We start from the raw sequence: 17,013 nt of genomic DNA, 5'->3' as shown, positions 1-17,013 counted from the left end.
TGAAGACTTGTCCCGAGTATACTCGGCCATGTGTCTATTGGAAATGCGTGTTGTAGCAAAGTCAGCCCGTTCTCAACGGGTAAAGAAGGATTTTCCGCAACACTAGGAATAACTTAACACGTTGCCGTGTACAATTCTTCAATGTATTTGTGCACGACAAAGAGAGAGAGAGAAAATGTAAGAAAATTGGCAGCAGAGCATTTACATTGCTTGATGAGAGTGTCTGTGATCAAGTTCTCTATAATCATATTTCACCTTTAGGATTCCAAACCTGGAGGAGGGAAAGCAGGGGCCAGTGCTGGCCATCAGGGGTAAGAGTGTCATGCCGTACTGCCATTTTGACCTGGAGGATTCGGACTACATCACTGGAGCAAGGCGTAACCCTGAGCTCCCCGGACCGGGCGGTGCTCCCCCGGGATCCACCCTGGATCCAAACACCAGGGTCATTGAGTTCATCTCCATTGGTGTTCAGGTATGGATGGTCTGTCATCTCTTTTATGTTTTATTTTGGTTTTTGTTGGAGTATGACAGAAGCCATCAGCATCTTTCAGGATTCTGCCATGTCTTTAAGATCATTATCATTCTATCATTAGCTGTGAGGCAGGCTTCCGCTCTGTGGCTCATCAGCTTTTCACTGCAATGTGTGGCCAGTAGTCAAAAACATCTAAGATTTTATTCACAGTTTCTGTTTTTCTCTTCAAAGAGCTGGTTGTGAATTTTTGTCCAGAAAAGCTGAATCACAGAGAAATCTACTTGAAGTGGAGAGGATGCATTCTTCACTTTTAAACTGGCATTCCCTGCTGCTGTATGTTAGTTCATCTGTACGTGTTGATATCTTTTACAATGCTGTAAGATGCATTATTTTTGGTGTTTTTCCATATATCATTCATTGGTCAATCCTGTGAAAGGACACTTGAACAGTCTCTGTAAAAACTGATACATGTGATTCACAGAACCAACACTCTTCCCCTTTCACAGGTGCGGAATACCAGGGAGTTCTACATCGTGAACCCCACAGCCACACCCTACACCTTCCTCTGGACCTGTGAGGATGAGGAGGATCCAAAGAGGCCCACAGTTTTCTCCTGCGTCACCAAGCAGGGCCAGGTGTCCTCCGGCAAGAAGACTTTGGTAGGTCTAGGCCTGCACTTTTTCCGTAGCAGGAGAAACCCAACTATTGCATTCTCTCTACCTCTCCATCAAGTTAAGAATCCAACCTTGCTGCTTTGACAGTGCAATCTTATACATGTAGATGGTCATGTTGATGGGATCCAACAGAGGCAAAGATCTAAGGATATGTATAGTTAATCAAAGATATCTGCCTGATCCTTAGGAGAAATCAGTAAAAACTAGGAGTGCATTCTCTCACAGAGAGAGTAACACTTCCGCGTATATCAAGTCTGTCCCAACCATGCAAACTTGAAATGAATTCCATTAAAAAAAGAAAAAAATTAAATCAGCAGTGCAATCAAATAAAAGGAAACAAAATAATGGTGTGCTGATTTGTCAAAATGTTCTTCTGAGAAGAAATTTGTCATGTACTATTCGGTTGTAATATTGATGAAACTAGTCCTAAACAAGATGTGATGTGAGATGCATATGACTGAGGCTGTTCATTAGTGAAGTTTGTCAGTAAAGCAGACCATGCCTTCACTTGTCTCTTATTTCAACCCATGTTCTTGTGACAGGTGACGTTTCAGTTCCTGCCGAATCAGCTCGGTATCGTTGAGTCCTTCTGGCGCTTCACCATCCCGGAGCAGAACATCTCAGTGCCCTTCTTGCTGGTCGGCGACGCCCACGAACCAGCCGTGTCCACTGACAGGTCGCACATCAACTTCAAGTCCATGCTTCTTGGTAAGGACTTACAAACCAAAAATGGGTCAAATAAAGGTGGCATAGCAGTAAGAAAAGAAATCTTCCCAGCAGTCTCAAGTTAGCCCGAGACAGAAATTGATATTTATACCACCGGGCTACTGACTGTTGTGAAATACCTGGCTCATTCAGTATTCTGAACTAAATTAATCCATCAAAACAAGCATAGTTTAAGAGGAAATTCAATGCATTTGAACTCACAGAAATCACAATTTCACTGTGAGGGTAGGACCAGCTTTACTAGAATATGAAGTAATGAAAGCATACTAATGACTGCACCTGAATGGGCCTAAATCTGTGACACACTCAACGAAATATTTGTTACATGCTTTGTGTACTAATACCAACTTGAACTTCAACTTACTGTAATGTGCTATTTTTTTCCTCATCGGATGTGATACACAATTGAGTGTGTCACTAGGTAAGTTAATGTCTTAGATAGTGAATTTAGACCATTTAGTGCTTGCACATGCGATATCTTATTGCATGTCTGCTGCATCCATTAGCAAATACCCAACAGAATGATTCCTTATAAAGCAATGACCCTTTTATTTGACAGGCAATGAGGCGTATGAGCAGGTGTTCTTGATCAACAACGAGAACCTACCATTTGACTTTGAGATTGACGATGCATCTTGCCACTCAGAGGCATTCAGCAGCAAGCTGGACGTCTCTCCCATGAAGGGAGCTATCCTGCCCAATGACAGGTAAGGGTCATTCAGTCATGGCTTTCCTTTTCAGAATGGTCAAGAATATGAACTCTTGAGAGTCTTATTTTTATCCAAATAAGTGAATCATGCTTTTGTGTTTGTTGGTGTGTGTGTGTCTGTCTGTCTGTCTGTCTGTCACTCTTTCTCTCTCTCTCTCTCTCAGCTCTCTATCCAGAATCTATCTTTTTCTCACTCTCAATAGCAAAGCAAAAGATAGAAAATATTGACATATGGTTCATAGGCTATGAAACTGAGAATGGTTTTGGTTGTTACTTACTCTTTTTTTTTTAAACCGATCATGTGAGTGAGTCAATGCACTTCCTTAAAACAAATTGATACTAAACAAACAAAACAAATTCATGGACCATCACAAAATGTAACCATGTGAGTGATTAAAGTCACAAAATTTTATGTGTCAAATCGAACTCAGTGACATGTCAGCAGTCAACACAAGGGTCCTTGTGTGATTTTAATGCCACCATGTTTTAGTTCACATCTGAGTAACTGCCCAAGCTGAACTCTTTGAGGGAAAAAGTCCCTAAGAGACTTCCCCTCCCTTTATAGCTAAAACATTCTGTTGATGTGACCCTTTTCTGTCTTCCCTTGTGGTGTTTCCAGGATCCCACTCAATGTCTCCTTCACCCCGCGGCTGGAGAAGGTCGTCAACTTCAACGTCCAGATCCGGGTGCGGAAGAAGACGTTGCCAATCTGCCTGAACGTGAAGGCGGAGGGCTACTCGATGAACGCCATCGTACAGTGCGAGAACTCGGCCGGGAAGAAGGTGGACCTGAGCAGCAAGGGCAAGAATGACATCAACTTTGGGGATGTGAGTGTGCATGGACTTTTAGGAAGCTTTCCCCTTTATTGAGAGCATTTCTGATATTCATTCTGCATTAATACATTTGTGTGCATCTCCCGTCTGATGAAATGAATGTGAACGCAGCTAAATGCTGTTACAAGTTTAAAAACTTAAATTCAAAGGCAACTTAACTTTGCTTTTCCACACAAAGCACAGTTGCAATGTGAGTCCTCTGCCAACCACTCATCCATGTCCATGAAATGTGGGATGGAGTCCAGGCTATGTGATGATCAGCATTACAATGTTTGAATTCATATTATATTCCGACTGCCTAAGTCATTTTGTCACTCTGTTTCTTTCTCTTTTTATGTTTCTGTTTCTGTGATGTCATTTCTTAAAAAATATATTATACCATGCAGTGTGCTTCCTTCTTCCTGGTTATTTCTGTTTATGCTATCAGTAACGATCCACAACCGTGACAAAGACACTCTCACAGTTTGAAAGTGTCATAGGTCATGACCCGACTGCTTTTCATTGCACTGCTTGCAGATCGAGGTGAACGAGAAGGCAGTTCGTTCCCTCTACATCGTCAACACGGGCAAGTTCAACTTTGACTTCGAGTGGACGTTGAAGGATGACAGCAGGAACGGCCAGAGGCTGCTGACCATCTCCCCAGAGTCCGGAGGTGTGCCTTGCAATGACCGCAAGAGGAGTGTGCTTGCCTTTAAGCCCACATTCAAGACTGAGCTACGGGGTTGTGAGCTCATCTGCAGGGTAAGTCGTACATCCAAATTACATTCAGTCAAACTCAGCTTGATTTGTGTATCTCTGCCCTCCAAAGTTTGAAAATGTATATGAAGATAGAAAGGTAGAAAGACAGATGTATAGTAAATGGATGATATATAGATAGATAGATAGATAGATAGATAGATAGATAGATAGATAGATAGATAGATAGATAGATAGATAGATAGATAGATAGATAGATAGGTAAATAGAAAGATATCTATCTATCTATCTATCTATCTATCTATCTATCTATCTATCTATCTATGTAGATAGATAGAATGTTATGGATAGACAGACATACAGACACAAAGATGTATGGACACACAGACAAACACAGACAGACAGATAGATAAATGTCCATCCAAACTTTGAAATTTATACAAAGATAGTCACATAGATAAATGGATGGATATAGAGAAGGATAGATAGTGAAAAGATGATAGACGGACAGTTAGATTGTTATTGCTGGACAGATAGACAGGCACAAACAGACAGATTGATAGACGGAGTGATAGTTTGAATGATCATGAGCCATAAAGTCATGGAGTTAATGTTCTGTTTTGGAATTTTTGACTTTTTTCAGTGACATGGTATCTCATAGCTGTATCCATAATTTCTCTAATAAGGAAAAGTATGACCTTCTCCATATTATCTTTATTGCCCTAGACCACCAATACCAGTGTGATTCTGTATATTCTATGACAGTCATATCACATTAGTTGTTCCTAGTTAGCTATTTCTATCACCAATTCTATCACCTCTGCACCAACAGATTGCCAATGGCCCGACGTATGAGATGAGGATATTTGGACGGGGAGTTGCCCCTGGCCTCCACTTCTCCTTCACAGAGTACAACTTTGGTCCCTGCTTCATCCACCGGGCTGGGATGCCCACCCACTCCACTACTCTCACCATCACCAACAGAGACAGCAAGGACATCAGGTCAGCTGCACTTTCACTTTCATCATCCTTTTATTTTAGGGTTTGCTTTGTTTTGTTGTTAATTCGCTAGTTGGAAGTCAGTGTTAGATATTAAACTCTCCTAGTGCAGCTGGCAGGTTCCTTAATGCTGATCAACGAAAGAGCACTGAGAAACTTTACGTATGTGTCCTCAAGAACACAGGAGAAATATGGACGTGTCACCGATGTGCTCATTCCTGAAGTATTCTATAAATGTAGACAAATATAGTTGCAAAGCCTATCACTGCCCACCAGGCCAGACCAGCCTATTTCATGGACTCATTCAATGTGATCTTGATGGCGTCTGTATAATGATGTTGATATTAGCTTATCACTCTCAACAGTTATCTATGGAACGACTTATTTATATATTTAAAGGACATTTCTCCAAAGATCAGACATCAAGTTCAGAAAGGTTAGTATGCATTATACTGCTTTGCCATCTTCAAATCACTTCTGCACATACAATAGTTTAAAAGAAATGACATACAATTTACATTGACTGTACTCACAACTGTCAGACTTTGCATGAGGGTTGGTGGCTTACATGTGGGAAATAGATAGAATTAATGTTCATATAAATAATCCAAGTGGATGTGTGTGTCGTGCATTAATTTTTTCTCACCCAGTGTGGACTGCCTGTACCAGAGCACATCCCATCTCCATCTCCAGTTTGATGCCACCGTGCTGACCCCAGGAGAGAGCCGTACAATCACCTTTACCTTCTACCCCAGGGAGGCAATGCAGTACCACGAGATCGTCCAGTTTGAGCTCAATGGCCTGTCTCGCACACAGGTACATATTCTGAATATCACTGTTCACATGTACAAACTGTTAGTTTCTTTCCATCGTTAAAAGATCAGAGACTCCTACTTGGCTTACGTAGACTCTGATGCAAGTTCTTGAATGTAGAATACCTTTGCATACATCCTGTAGTTGATTGAAACTTATTGTAATTGTAAGACAGTTATGGAATGTTTGGTAGTTATACTGAAGTTAATGAATTCATACAAATATCATGCTTGTGTCCGTAGAGGACTTTCGATTAAATACAGAGACTCTAACTCTCCTTTCAGCATCTGTAACCCTAGAGCTCCCAGGGCCCTTAGAGGGGATGGCTAGTAACTGATTAGTGGGAATGCTGGGGGATGATTGTTCCAATCCTTGTGGGATTCATTTAAGAGTACATTAATATCTATTGTTGTGTGAAAATTATTTGCTTCAGAATGGTCTCATATTCAAGTGATGTGCAGTTCAATGTTTCCAGGTTAGCATGCCTGTACAGTGACGGGGCGATTGCTAATGGCATGCATAAAATTGTGCTCATGTTCGCGTGCTCGGAGAGTGTGTAGTTTGCTAGGGGTCAAGACAGGAAAATCTGCAGCTTAAGAGATGCTTGGGGTCAGAGTCTCTGTAAATATAGCATGGATTTTCTTGTTTAAATTAGCCAGTCTTGTCTGCATTCAGTCAGCTGATAGTTTTGTACTTTTCACTCTGATCCACCCCGATCAGGTTGAGATCCTCGGCCTAGGGACCGAGATGCGGGTGGAGGTTGCAAACCCCAAGGATCGCATCGTCAACTTCGGCGCGCTGCGCATCAACCAGTCAGTGAAGCGGACGGTGCCCATCATCAACAACAGCCCCGCCCCGCTCTCCTTCAACGTGGCCATCACGCCCCTCAACACCATCCTCCAACAGGTTCCCCACGTCCTCAAGCTAAGCCCCACCCAGGAGATCAGCCTCAAGGCTAAGGGTGGGGCCTCCCAGCTGGAGCTGGTCTTTAGCCCCAAGTGTCGTATCCCACAGTTCACGGAGGAGGTGAGGAAGCACTCAAGGTTTCATCACAAAAATATATAACTCTGTTTTCATTTCAGTCAAGCATGCTCCTTTATTCTCTCAATGCTTCTATTAGTCCATCAGATCTTTTCACTATGTCTTCTTTGTATATAATATTAGATCTAGACACCTACGCTATCACCTCAATTCATGCAGTGCCTTTCCAATAGATAAGGTTGGCCAAAAACAATATTCTGCATTTAGAAATATAAAACTTTCCAAAATAAGGAAGTCATGCTGTTTCTTTAACAGTCTCCTGTTCGAAATGGTAATACACAAACTAACATCTCAGGATGACTTGTTGTAAAAAAAGAGAAAAGTATGCCAAGATGTTATGAGTAAAGAGAAGACATAAATGTACATTGTATGCAGAAGATATACATTACACAGGGTTGTTTAAAGCCACATACTGTAAAAGTGGTTTCTTTCGCGGTGGTTTTATTTTCGCGCTTTTCGCGCTTTGAGGTTGAACCGCGAATTTAACATCACGCGAAAATGTTTTGAACTCGTCGCTTGTACAACGCAATCATTACCGACCGCGAATTTAAACACACGCGCAAAAGTCCGTACCGATGGAAACCGCGAAAGTTTCTGTACGCGAAAGAAACCACTTATACAGTAAGATATATGTAAGACATGTTCATTGGTCTCTATGATACAAATACTTGGCTACACTTTACTAAAACCAATCGTTATAGAACCAGTGAACATGAAGGTACCCCCCCCCCCCAAAAAAAAGAGAGAAAAACATGCCACTACCATGTAAAAAACAAGACCCTGACATCCACAAAACCTGGGCTGCATCACTCAGTATCTCTCTTTGTCCCCCCCCCCCCCCCCCACCCTTTCTCCCATCCCAGGTGATGCTGGAGTGTGCTGGCCTCTCCCAGCCCCTCCTGGTGGTGACCGGTTCCTGCCAGGGCATTGAGATCCACCTCGACCAGGAGTCCATCCCTTTTGGAGCTGTGGTTCTGAAGAGCAGCACCACCCGCAAGCTGCTCATGCACAACACTGGCGACGTCGGAGCAGCGTGAGTAGTCAGACCATTTCTTCTTGTCCAGTTCTCAGTGTCAAAACTGAGTCCTTCACACTACCACTCACTAAAGCTTACCACATTCTTTATAGTATTCTCACTTCAGGGCTGTGCTCAACTTTGAATAATTCTGAGATTTTTTTGTAACAGAATCTGAAGATTTGAAATTCTGATACAAACTGGAAGGCAGGTATGCTAAGGCTAAGGTGTAAGCTCGAATTTTAGAGCTTTTGAAGAAAAGTGACTTGGTCTAGAAGCAGTTTGAACATATTCTGTTATTATTATTATTATTATTATTATTATTTTATTCGACCAGGTCAAGAATATGTCATTAAAATCACAAACATGAAACAAAAACCAGATGGACATTACAAAGGATACACTGTACCTACTATACACGTTACACAATGTGAAAATGAAATGAATGGCGACTACACTGATGAGGGTCAGGGCACACAAAAGTAAATACATTTACTATTGCCCGTAGGCATGTGAACCCACACATGTTGCCCCTAAGAAACATTTAACAATCATTAAAAAATTATCACTCAACCCCTGATCCCCTGTTCTGAGACAAATAATGTTATCATTTACATACACATGTTGATTGCCATTCCATGGATTCAGTTTATGTAGATGAATTAAAAATGTTTGCTGTTCTGTCTTATGTGGAAAGGTTACTGCTATAGTTATGATATGATCCAATGTCTTAAACATCTTTCTGCTTATGCATGCTCTCTTTTGAATTGACAAATTAAAAATTAGTGAAATTGGCATATGTCTTACAAAACCATTCTTTTACTCTTGAGCCTTGCTATCATGCCATTGTATAACTTGTCAGTGTTCTTTTAAACCTCACAGAAGAGTAATGCGTTCACACTGTTTAGGGTGTTCTACTAGTTTTATGATAAGAAATAGTCAAAATCATACTCTGATTGGCCAAAATCTTACCCTTAACTCTCTCCGGTCCTCATGCCTTTACATCTTATTTTTCTACCTCGTCATGCAGCTTCAAGTGGAACACGCCAAACTTTGGGCCAGACTTCTCCATCAGTCCAACGGAGGGCTACATCTCCCAGGGCATGACCGTGACCTTTGAGGTCACCTTCCACCCCAAGGAAGTCTGCCAGGACATCAGATATGATGTAAGTATCCCGTGAGGTCTATGCAGCCACCCTCAATCTTCAGAATTGTGGTTGTGCAGTAGCCTTTGTTCAAGGAGTCGTTACTTTGTTCTGAAACAAGACTCTCATATTTTCAACATTATGTGCATGACATAGAGTATATTCTATTGCCACCCATTTTCATGCAATACCAGGATTTACTAGATCACATGCTACTACTTATTGCTCTCAGAGAGTCATCGCCTGTTTCTGCTGGGTACTGTGTATGATTTCAAATGCATTTTTCTAGTGAGAATTGATATTAAAAAATGTAGGCTTTACAAATATAAAGAGGAATGTTTGTCTTATAGTTTTGTCATCTTTGCTTAAAGCTTGAGGGAAATAGAATACTAGTAGATGTCCACTTTACACATATTGAACACATTGCTCAGAGTGAACCATTTTTAACAGAAGATTCTGTTTACCCCTTCTCTCAACCCGTTGATAAATGCCATGATAGAAACTCTTGTGCAGCATCGAGGGAGGGCGCCCTCTACGCCTGGTCCTGACGGGGATGTGCGTCGGCTGCCAGCCGCAGAAGGAGATCCTGCACTTCAACACCCACGTGCGGGTGAAGGACACGCGCAGCCTGACGCTGCACAACCGCACCAACCAGCGCTGGGAGCTGCGGCCGGTGATCGAGGGCGAGCACTGGACGGGAGCCGACGCCATCACGGTGGAGCCCCAGCACAGCAAAGCCTATGAGCTCATCTACAGGCCCCTCGTCATGACGGCAGAGGGCAAGAAGCACAATGTAAGTCCATCGTACAACTCGCAACTGAAATACATTTCAAATATCAAGTCCAGGGAATAAATTCCCTTCCTGAAATTCAGTAGCAATTTTAGTTGATGGACATATATTTTGAACATATGGTACACAATTCCATCTAATGAAATAGCTACACAAATTATATTTGTATAGCAGTCACATCCAAAATGCATAGCAAATTCTCATGTGATAACAGGAATATTATTTCTTGAATATCATAAAATAGTGATTAGCTGCAAATATCTGTCACATTCTAATTGGTAACAGTCTGTATGAATTTAACAAGTTTATAACGCTGACACAAAAAGTGTACCTGAATTTGCTATCGTTGTAATACGAATCAAACTTCCAAGTAGTTTGGAGTTACCTGTAATGAATCTTTGTCTCATGCGGTCTGTCTGTCTATCTTTCTCTGTCTCTCTCTGTTCCTGATTACTGGTGATATTCATAGGATTGTGATTTGTTGCTGCTTACACTCTTTTCATATCTACTGTTGATTGCATGATCTATCTGATTGAAATGTAAAGACATGATTGTTCAACTTGCTCTCATTGTCTTTTTTTCTCTTTCTCTGTGCTTGTGTGCATGTGTGTCTGTGTGTGTCTGTGTTACAGGGAAGTGTATTCTTTGCCCTCCCGGATGGCTCTGGACTCATGTACAACATGATAGGCGTGGCGGAGGCCCCCAAGGCAGCAGGGAACATCACCAGAGACATTCCCAGCAAGACACACTACCCTGAGCTCCTGTCCGTGTCGAATTGGCTGAAACGACCTCAAAGGTAATGGAACACTGTCAGATGGAAATAAAGATATACAAGTACCTAGCCCAGAATTACTAGACATGTTACAGATCTCAAATGTTGTATTTCTTCACCTTGGTATGATATGGGTTTGTTAGTTTGCAGCCATAATTGCAACAGTTGATATATTGTCAATTACAGAGTACTATTGTCCCAAATTGAATTGACGCAAGATAACTTGATTCTTAAGTTGTACCTTTAAAGAGGGGAAATGGAAGCCGCCCCTTGGCAAGCATACATGTCAGATAGGTGTAGCAGATCTTGAAGAAACAAATTAAAAATTGTGATTTAAAGAGGAAAACAGAAATAAACAAACAGCACTGCTTCAGTTCAACCATGTACTTGTCAGTTGTTTGTCAAATGCACAGTAGACCAAATTTATTTAACCATTTAACATTTACAACTATAAAGATGCATGAATATTGAGACAGTTGTAGATTGGCATATCACTCAAAAATGGACAGGGTTCTGGGATGGACCATGACAAATTTGACGTCTTTTTGTCCCTGCAGATTTAAGGTCGTCATTGAGATGATCAAGCCAGACAAGCTGGACCCAGCCACTACACTGAAGGGCCTGGACTACATCGATGTTCCTGGACTGAGCAAGCGGGACTACAAGCTCAATTTCTTCTGCCACAAGGAAGCTTCCTATGCAGCCAAGGTGGACCTGAATTCCCTGTATTTTGTTTCCCCCTCCCCTGAAGATTTTTACTGTGTAACACTCAAGTACTAGCTATTTCCCGCTCTTTGATTAAGTTGGTCAACACATGGAGTGCATTTTTCATCTAGCAGCCTTCAAATGAGAAATGTGAAGTTCTCATTTAGGAAGTAAAGTGACATGTTAAGTATGCAACTTGATATTTGTGGTAACAGTGAGAAAATATGGGGTTCTCCAGACTGATGTGCCATTATAGGGTTCTGGAGGAAAATTGTCAAAACATCTCATGTGTTTCTGACAGAACTGTTACAGAAGACTGCCTGCTATATCGTTGAGTGTTCAGACAAAAAAAAAAAAATTGCATTTTCTTTTCAAGGCTAAAAGCTGTGTTGTTGTAGTGCCATGGTTTGAGTGTCAAAGGCAAATGTAATCTGTTATTAGACTGAATGCTTGCTGTTGTAACAAAATGCCTCTACTCAGAAACTCTTGAAGCCAATTTAATGCATAGGAAAGTCTAGGTGCACACCAAATGATAACATAACCATTTGGATGAAATGATGCACGCCAAATAATAATGTAACTTTGTGGATAGAACGATGCACAGCAAATGACAACAAAACCATTTGGATAAAACCTTGTTCCTTCCTACAGATCATTTTCCGCAATGAGCAGACCAACGAGTTCCAGTTCTACTACATCACCTTCAAGAGCACTCCGGCAGGCATCATTGACACTGTCAAGATGAGCACCCCAGTCCGGCTGAGCACCTTACACACCATCACCCTGGAGAACCCCCTTAGCTTACCCGTTACCTTCGCCACCAACTGCCCCCTCAACGACATCATGGTTCCTCCTCAGCTCATTGTGCCGCCCCAGTCAGAGGTATGCCTACTCCTCATTGTTACCTCTTACCTCCTCCTTCTCCCCCTCCTCCTCCTTTTCCTCCTTCTCCTCCTCCTCCTCCTCCTCCTCCTCCCTTCCTCCTCCTCTTCCTCCTCCTCCTCTTCCTCCTACTCCTCTTCCTCTTCCTCCTCCTCCTTCTCTTCCCCCTCATCCTCTTCCTCCTCCTCCTCCTCTTCCTCCTCCTCCTCCTCCCCTCCTCCTCTTCCTCTTCCTCCTCCTCCTCCTCTTCCTCTTCCTCCTCCTCCTTCTCTTCCCCCTCATCCTCTTTATCCTTTCCCTTCCTCTTCGGCTACATTCTTCTCCTTCTGCCACATCATCTTTCTCCTCCTCATCCCCTCCTTCATCCTCCATATCCTACTTCATCCTCTTCCATCTATGCAAATTAACTTCAGGGGGGGGGGGGGAGTTGATATTAGAAGCTACAAATATATCCTTATGCACATTTGTCAGCACAGATTCTTTGACAAGTCTCCTGATGGAAATGTGCGTCTTCTCTGCTGACAGAATAAGCATGCACACAAGCAAAGAAGCAATACTGCCTCTGTTGCGTATTGCTCCTGGGGTGACAAGACCTTTTATCTCGATTGGCATACACCATATATTCAAATATTCCTCACTCAGTTTTGAATATCAAAAATACTAAGTTGAGTTTTAAAACATTACAACCATCCCAAATCCATTCCCAAGTAATCCCAAACAATATTTTTTACATTATTTGACAGCAACACTGATGATATTTTGCAAAAATGTTGCAAAAATGAAATAGATTTTTAATATGCTCTCCTGAAAAATTTGTGATATTTGAGGTACAAGTGTATGAGGTCTTGTCACCCAAGGGACACTGTTCGTCGATTAGAGTTTCTGGTTAGAAAGTGCTATGCAGATGTGGCAAATGGAATACTTCATGCAAATGTTACAGAGGGAGGTGGTAAACATTGTACATATTTATTCATCCTTTTGTTCCAGGGTTCACTGAGCTTTGAGTACCTGCCCCTGAAGACTGGTGAGACAACAGGCAAACTGACCCTCGCCAGCAACGAGCTTGGTCAGTACGCCTACGACCTCCACCTGACGGCCACTGGGGCGGGCCCAGAGAAGGCCATCTTCTTCCGGGCATCGCTGGGAGGCAACCACACCCAATCAACCAAGTTCATCAACTTTGCCAAGGTGAAGACGGAATACTCTTGCAAGGTGAGTCACAGCGTAGTTAGTAGTTTCTTTCTGTTCATATTCTTTACTGGAATACAGTGATTCAAAATGGGCTCATAGGGGGTGTAACTCTCATAATCTGCAGTGGACTCCCGTTATAACGAAGTCCTCGGGACTGCCAGATTTCTGTTGTTATATTGAAATTTTGTTATAACTGAATAAATAAACAATAAAAATACATGGAGTGGATGTTGCAGCCAGGATTTTTACTTTGTTGTAACTGGAATTTCGTTATAACCATGTCCGTTATAATGGGAGTGCACTATATATGTTTTTTGCAAACCAGTCACCGAAGGAGAAATCTATTTTCTTGGAAGAAAATGAAACAAACCCATCAGGTCAGTGAAATTTACTATGCAGAGAGATTTACTATGTTAACAAACCTTTGCTGGTTGGTCTCTCTTATTTCATTTTTTTTTTTCCATGAGGTGAATTCTCTTCTTGAATGCAAGAATATATAACCACAATGGATGCAAATGATCTCACTTCTAGATCTCTCCTTTACATTATTTTTGAAGAATCACTGAAATGATGTCAGGGTAAAGAATATTCCATTAAGCTCAATCTCTTCCTCTCATCTTACATTTTTGCTGTAGATTGACAACAATGACTTCCACTGTGACAAGACCATCACCGCAGCTCCCGGCTCGAGTGGCGGCAGCGAGGTCGGCTTCGATGTCACCTTCGAGCCTTCCCGCCTGGGGGAGACTCGGGGCACCCTGACGCTGCACTCGCCCCTGGGCGGGGAGTACACCTTCCCCCTCTTTGGTACCTGCATCGCCCCCAAGCCCCAGGGCCCCTACACCGTCAAGGCAGGCTCCACCACCTCCATCCCCTTCCGCAACATCTTCTCCCATACCACCGCCTTCACCTTCCAGGTGGATAACCCTGCCTTCACCTGCAAGGCTGGTGACCAGGTGCGTGGCAAGAAGACCCACAACATCATCATCGGCTACGAGGGCAACAACGACGGCACCAAGGCCCCCAAGATGGGCAAGCTGGTCGTCACGTGTGCCCGGTCGGCCGGCGGTGCGGCCAATGTCTCCTGGACGTACTACCTGAAGGGAATCACACCTTGAGACTTGCCCGTCAACATAACAAGAGACACTCTCTAGCTATGTCACAGAGAATGGGGCTTAGCACCTTCACATGAAACTGTACACATTTAAGTCTGTTTGATAGTTATGATGTTGGAAGGATGTCTTTCAGAAGTTGTCATCACTGATACTGTGAAGGATTGCTCATGATTTGGACAACAATCTAAAAACAATTTTCTGCAGATTCACAAGAATTCATTCACAAGATCTAATATTCATTCTAAAGTAAAAGGCACTTGCTTCGCAGATTTGGTAGAAACTCAAGTCCTTGTTTTATGTGCTATCAACAATTCTTTCATTGGTACCTAAGTGCCTCTGTGGCATTTCTTCATTATCATGAAGAATTAGCTATAAAATATTGTTCAGGGGGCAAGATTGATTTTTATGTTTCGTTTTCTTGTGTTCTCATGTATTTATCTGTGAAACAGATATTGTGCACATTACTGCTGTGAATGTGTGAATGCATATGATGTTAAAATTGAAGTCTACTTAATCTGTAATAATATCATTTAACTGTTCTGGACTGATAACTAGTTGTTCCTAATAGCAGGGCCAATGTGTTTCTGCCTAGACATTAATGCATATACATGTACATGACTTTCTATAGACTTGGGAACTGTTCGTATAAATTTATCTGGAATGCTGTGAATATTGCTACTGAATGTTACATTAGAGAATATTTTATGAAGTGAAGACACTGTTGATGAGTATACAACACCCATTTGATGGTACTGTGCACAGGAAAAGATAAGGACATCAATGCTTCACTTATATGTTTGTTCATATTTTATTACAAAGTGTACAAATGTACATATTTACATAAATATATGTACAGTTGATTAGAGGACTCACATTTCTCCCAAGTACACAATGCTTGACTTCTACCAGTGGATATGAACTCTGAATGAAGCAAAATAAAGCAATCACCTTGAAATAGTGTAGTTCACAAGTTAATGCAACAAAGCATTAAATTTTAAACATGTATGTAAATCAGGAAAAATTAGATTAACTAAAGCAAACTGAGAGATATTGGCTCATCAGTTGGTCAGGTACAGAGTGATGTTCTTATATTCTTTCATTTTCATATTGGAATTGCACATTCAGAAATGATTTTTCATTACTAATGTTCATAGTCACTTATCCCCTTCATACAATAACTTGAATTTTAAAGGAGGAATAACACTGAATTCCTGTAATCTAGCGAGCATGAATATGAAAATGGGACTTGAGACTAATTTTGTGATGTCTAATTTGAAGTAAAAATGGAATATTTTGATGTTTTCTAAGCGTTGTTATTCATGCATTTCTATGGAAATGAATTCCGTCCTTGTCAGTGGAATGTGTGATGAGTATGCCTTGATAATAAATACTTGTTGGCTTTCAGCAAATGCTGGTCTCTCATCTCATATCCCTTCATTGTATGTTCCTGTCATTCATACTTTAAACAAAATAAAAAAAGAAAAACCTTTTAATTTCTGATGAAAATATGAATGAGATATAATATTTTTACATAGCCTCCAAATGAAAGAGAATTCAATCCTTCCAACAAATTCTAGCAAAAATTTCATTTTGACCTTTTCTGCATACACGAATACAAGTTTTCGACTAGTGTCACACCCGAATAACCATTAGCAAGTTTTTCTTTGTTCCTGCGTGATGCCATACCTGACAACTTTCTGACATCTACTGATTGTTACTCTCTTGATATCTGTCTGATTTTTGATAAGATTTTTAATGACCTGTTGCATTTTATTACCAATATCTTTGGAAGAAAAAAAAAAGAATCACTTGCAGAAAGAATCCCTTTTGAAGGGTTGCACACACACTGTAGGACTAGTAGCACTACCATTACATGGGCAAACTCCATGGCCCGAATTTCCAAAAGTAGTTCATATCAAATCCATGGTTTAAGTGAAGTCCATGGAATATTAAAAACAAGCGAGAAATGGGCTTTTCTTGGACATGCATGTGTCAGTGTGCATTTAAAAATGGATACTTGTTGGTGTACACAATGGCCCAAATTTACAAAAGCGGTTTCAGTTTAGACCACGGTTTACGCAAATTTCTTCTGCATAAATACGATTGACAGATTGCGTACAGCAACGACTCCTGTAACAACTGCACGTCGATACATGCATGTCTAAGCTACATCTATTTCACGCTCATTTAAGACCATGACTTAAATTTAAACCATGGTCTGTCTTCAAACCACCATCCAGTATCGGGGCCAAAACGTCACACGAATTTTCACTATTAGAATTTGCATAATTCACGGACTAGATTCAAACTACCTTCGTGAATTTTGGCACATGAGTTTAATTCGTCACAATCTCAGATAGGAAAGAGCTTCCACATTCGCATAATCATCGTCATGATATCATTGTGTGAAGATATAAACGCATTTACGAGGGACA

General features: G+C 41.4%; 1 protein-coding gene across 1 annotated transcript in view; it reads left to right on the top strand.

Moving 5' to 3' along the window:
* Window positions 1-14,581, top strand: part of LOC139726095 (hydrocephalus-inducing protein homolog) — a 96,028-nt gene extending 81,447 nt beyond the window's left edge. The window contains exons 73-89 of the mRNA XM_071637178.1: window positions 262-472; window positions 979-1,131; window positions 1,689-1,854; window positions 2,432-2,579; window positions 3,201-3,408; window positions 3,931-4,155; window positions 4,943-5,112; window positions 5,760-5,925; window positions 6,643-6,948; window positions 7,827-7,996; window positions 9,009-9,144; window positions 9,623-9,916; window positions 10,546-10,709; window positions 11,243-11,393; window positions 12,042-12,272; window positions 13,260-13,484; window positions 14,099-14,581. Of these exons, the coding sequence (XP_071493279.1) occupies window positions 262-472; window positions 979-1,131; window positions 1,689-1,854; window positions 2,432-2,579; window positions 3,201-3,408; window positions 3,931-4,155; window positions 4,943-5,112; window positions 5,760-5,925; window positions 6,643-6,948; window positions 7,827-7,996; window positions 9,009-9,144; window positions 9,623-9,916; window positions 10,546-10,709; window positions 11,243-11,393; window positions 12,042-12,272; window positions 13,260-13,484; window positions 14,099-14,581 (3,607 nt within the window). The remainder of the gene's footprint in view (window positions 1-261; window positions 473-978; window positions 1,132-1,688; window positions 1,855-2,431; window positions 2,580-3,200; window positions 3,409-3,930; window positions 4,156-4,942; window positions 5,113-5,759; window positions 5,926-6,642; window positions 6,949-7,826; window positions 7,997-9,008; window positions 9,145-9,622; window positions 9,917-10,545; window positions 10,710-11,242; window positions 11,394-12,041; window positions 12,273-13,259; window positions 13,485-14,098) is intronic.
* Window positions 14,582-17,013: the final 2,432 nt, after the last annotated feature.

The sequence above is a fragment of the Diadema antillarum genome, unplaced genomic scaffold (genome assembly GCF_040938485.1).
Source record: "Diadema antillarum isolate AM-2024a unplaced genomic scaffold, OU_Dant_1.0 scf00000017, whole genome shotgun sequence".
Classification (NCBI taxonomy): domain Eukaryota; kingdom Metazoa; phylum Echinodermata; class Echinoidea; order Diadematoida; family Diadematidae; genus Diadema; species Diadema antillarum.
The sequence above is the reverse complement of the archived record's forward strand: the minus strand, read 5'-3'. Positions and strand labels throughout refer to the sequence as shown.